The sequence below is a fragment of the Monocercomonoides exilis genome (genome assembly GCF_001643675.1).
Source record: "Monocercomonoides exilis strain PA203 chromosome Unknown scaffold24-1337568, whole genome shotgun sequence".
In the NCBI taxonomy this organism is placed as follows: domain Eukaryota; phylum Preaxostyla; order Oxymonadida; family Polymastigidae; genus Monocercomonoides; species Monocercomonoides exilis.
This window is the reverse complement of record NW_027150569.1, coordinates 92,831-94,921: the sequence shown is the minus strand read 5'-3', so window position 1 is coordinate 94,921 and position 2,091 is coordinate 92,831. Positions and strand designations below refer to the sequence as shown.

At 44.3% G+C, this 2,091-nt stretch overlaps 1 protein-coding gene across 1 annotated transcript; it reads right to left on the bottom strand.

The window, feature by feature from the left end:
- MONOS_8524 (uncharacterized protein) lies at positions 1 to 622 on the bottom strand (the record flags this gene model as incomplete). Its single annotated transcript, XM_067878942.1, has 2 exons — positions 1 to 154; positions 261 to 622. 2 exons carry the CDS (start codon positions 620 to 622, stop codon positions 1 to 3), a joined length of 516 nt encoding a protein of 171 aa, XP_067726770.1.
- Between the last annotated feature and the right edge of the window lie 1,469 nt (positions 623 to 2,091).

Here is a 2,091-nt window from a genome sequence, read left to right as displayed (position 1 = left end):
TCATTCCTCCTCAGCTGCAGCCTCAGCAGTACCACCGGCAGCCGCACCATTTGGTACAGCGCCCTCTGCCCTTCTTTCTTTGAGATATCCTTCTGTGCAGTCTCCTTTCACATCCTTAGCCGAACCAATGCTCTTATCCATTTTCACGCAGATGCTACAGAAAGCACACTTATCGTGCATTGCAGTTACTGCTCGCACTCTTCGCAATAACTCTGTTTTCATTCTTCGTTAGAGGAACTCTCCAGTGAGTTGCATTACACATATCAATTAGCCCAAGACACAACAAGAAGAAGTCGTTGAACTGGCATGTCTCCAGCACCGAAGCAAATGAAGGCGGACAGCACACAGACAGCATGGATACATCTCGGAAGGTCCAAAGCAACAGCGCCTGTGAAATCTGTGGATTGCACAAACGCAGAAGGGATTCCTTTTGAACAGACATGATCTTTCCACAAGCTTCTCCTGACAACGAACACGAAGAAGAAATCACATCGAAACAAAACATGAAATCATGCAGAGCATTAATCGCATCCTTCAGCAACTCTGCTTCTGTCTGGTTGTTGTTCAGTAAAAATTCGAGAATGCAGATGACTCTGTCCTCACCTTCTCCAACTTCAACCATTTTAACACCTCAGAAAACATCTTGATTTTCTTCTCCAACGCATCTTCAACAGTTCGATGTTAAAAAACAATAAACATAATTTCTTATCAACGGTGAACTTCTAGCACATGAACCTCCCGGATAGCCACACATCCTCAAAAAACTTCCGGAATTTTTTTTCCCTGTGGATCTTCTCCCATCGCACAGTCTCACCCTTCTTCTGCTCTGCATGCTTTTTTCCCAGCCACTGAACAACAGTCGCCTTCCCTGCCTCTTTCTATTCCACTGTTGGAGTTGCAGCAAGCATTCAGTTCTTCTACTTTCTCTTCACATCGTGGTGCGGCGACAGCTGAATCACATTCAGCTCACTCACATCTATTTTTTCTGCCTTTTCACACTTCTCTTCCTTTTCCTCTTCATCCTCTTCTTCCTCTTCTTCCTCTTCTTTTTCTTCTTCCTCTTCTTCTTCTTCCTCCTCTTCATCCTCTTCTTCCTCTTTTTACTTTTCTTCCTCTTCTTCCTCTTCATCCTCTTCTTCCTCTTCTTCCTCTTCTTCTTCTTCTTCCTCTTCATCCTCTTCTTCCTCTTTTTACTTTTCTTCCTCTTCTTCCTCTTCATCCTCTTCTTCCTCTTCTTCCTCTTCTTCTTCTTCTTCCTCTTCATCCTCTTCTTCCTCTTTTTACTTTTCTTCCTCTTCTTCCTCTTCTTCCTCTTCTTCTTCTTCTTCCTCTTCTTCCTCTTCTTCCTCTTCTTCCTCTTCTTCCTCTTCTTCCTCTTCTTCCTCTTCATCCTCTTCTTCCTCTTCTTCCTCTTCTTCTTCTTCTTCCTCTTCTTCCTCTTCATCCTCTTCTTCCTCTTTTTACTTTTCTTCCTCTTCTTCCTCTTCTTCCTCTTCTTCTTCTTCCTCTTCTTCCTCTTCTTCCTCTTCTTCCTCTTCTTCCTCTTCTTCCTCTTCTTCCTCTTCTTCCTCTTCTTCCTCTTCTTCCTCTTCTTCCTCTTCTACGCCTCCTATTCTGTTCATCCATTTCCTCTTTGTTCTGTACCACTCTCTCGCCCCTTTCTTATCTGTCCCGCATTCTCTACCTCCAACAATGCCCTCCCCCTCCCCACACCTTCTCCTCCTGCTCATTTCCCCCCAACAAGCCGCTCCACCTTCTCTTCATGCGACGCTTTTATTTACAACTGCTGCTGCATCTATCTTACAAGAATCATTTGCTCATTCACAATCACCTCATTTAACAGTGCCTTCTTCTCAATTATCATCCGCTCATACACTTTCGATAGCTCCCTCAGAATCTTCATTTCCTTCTCCTTCTCGTTTATCTTCTTCCGCAAAGTTGTATTCACTCCTCCTTCACAACTACCACCAGAATCATCAATGCTTCCACAATTGACTCCGTCGTCGTTCTTCTCCGATCATTCTCTGATCCCAGGATTTGCTCCCCTCCTTTTATCTTCTCCTCCACAGCAGTTTCCTTCTCCGGCAAAGC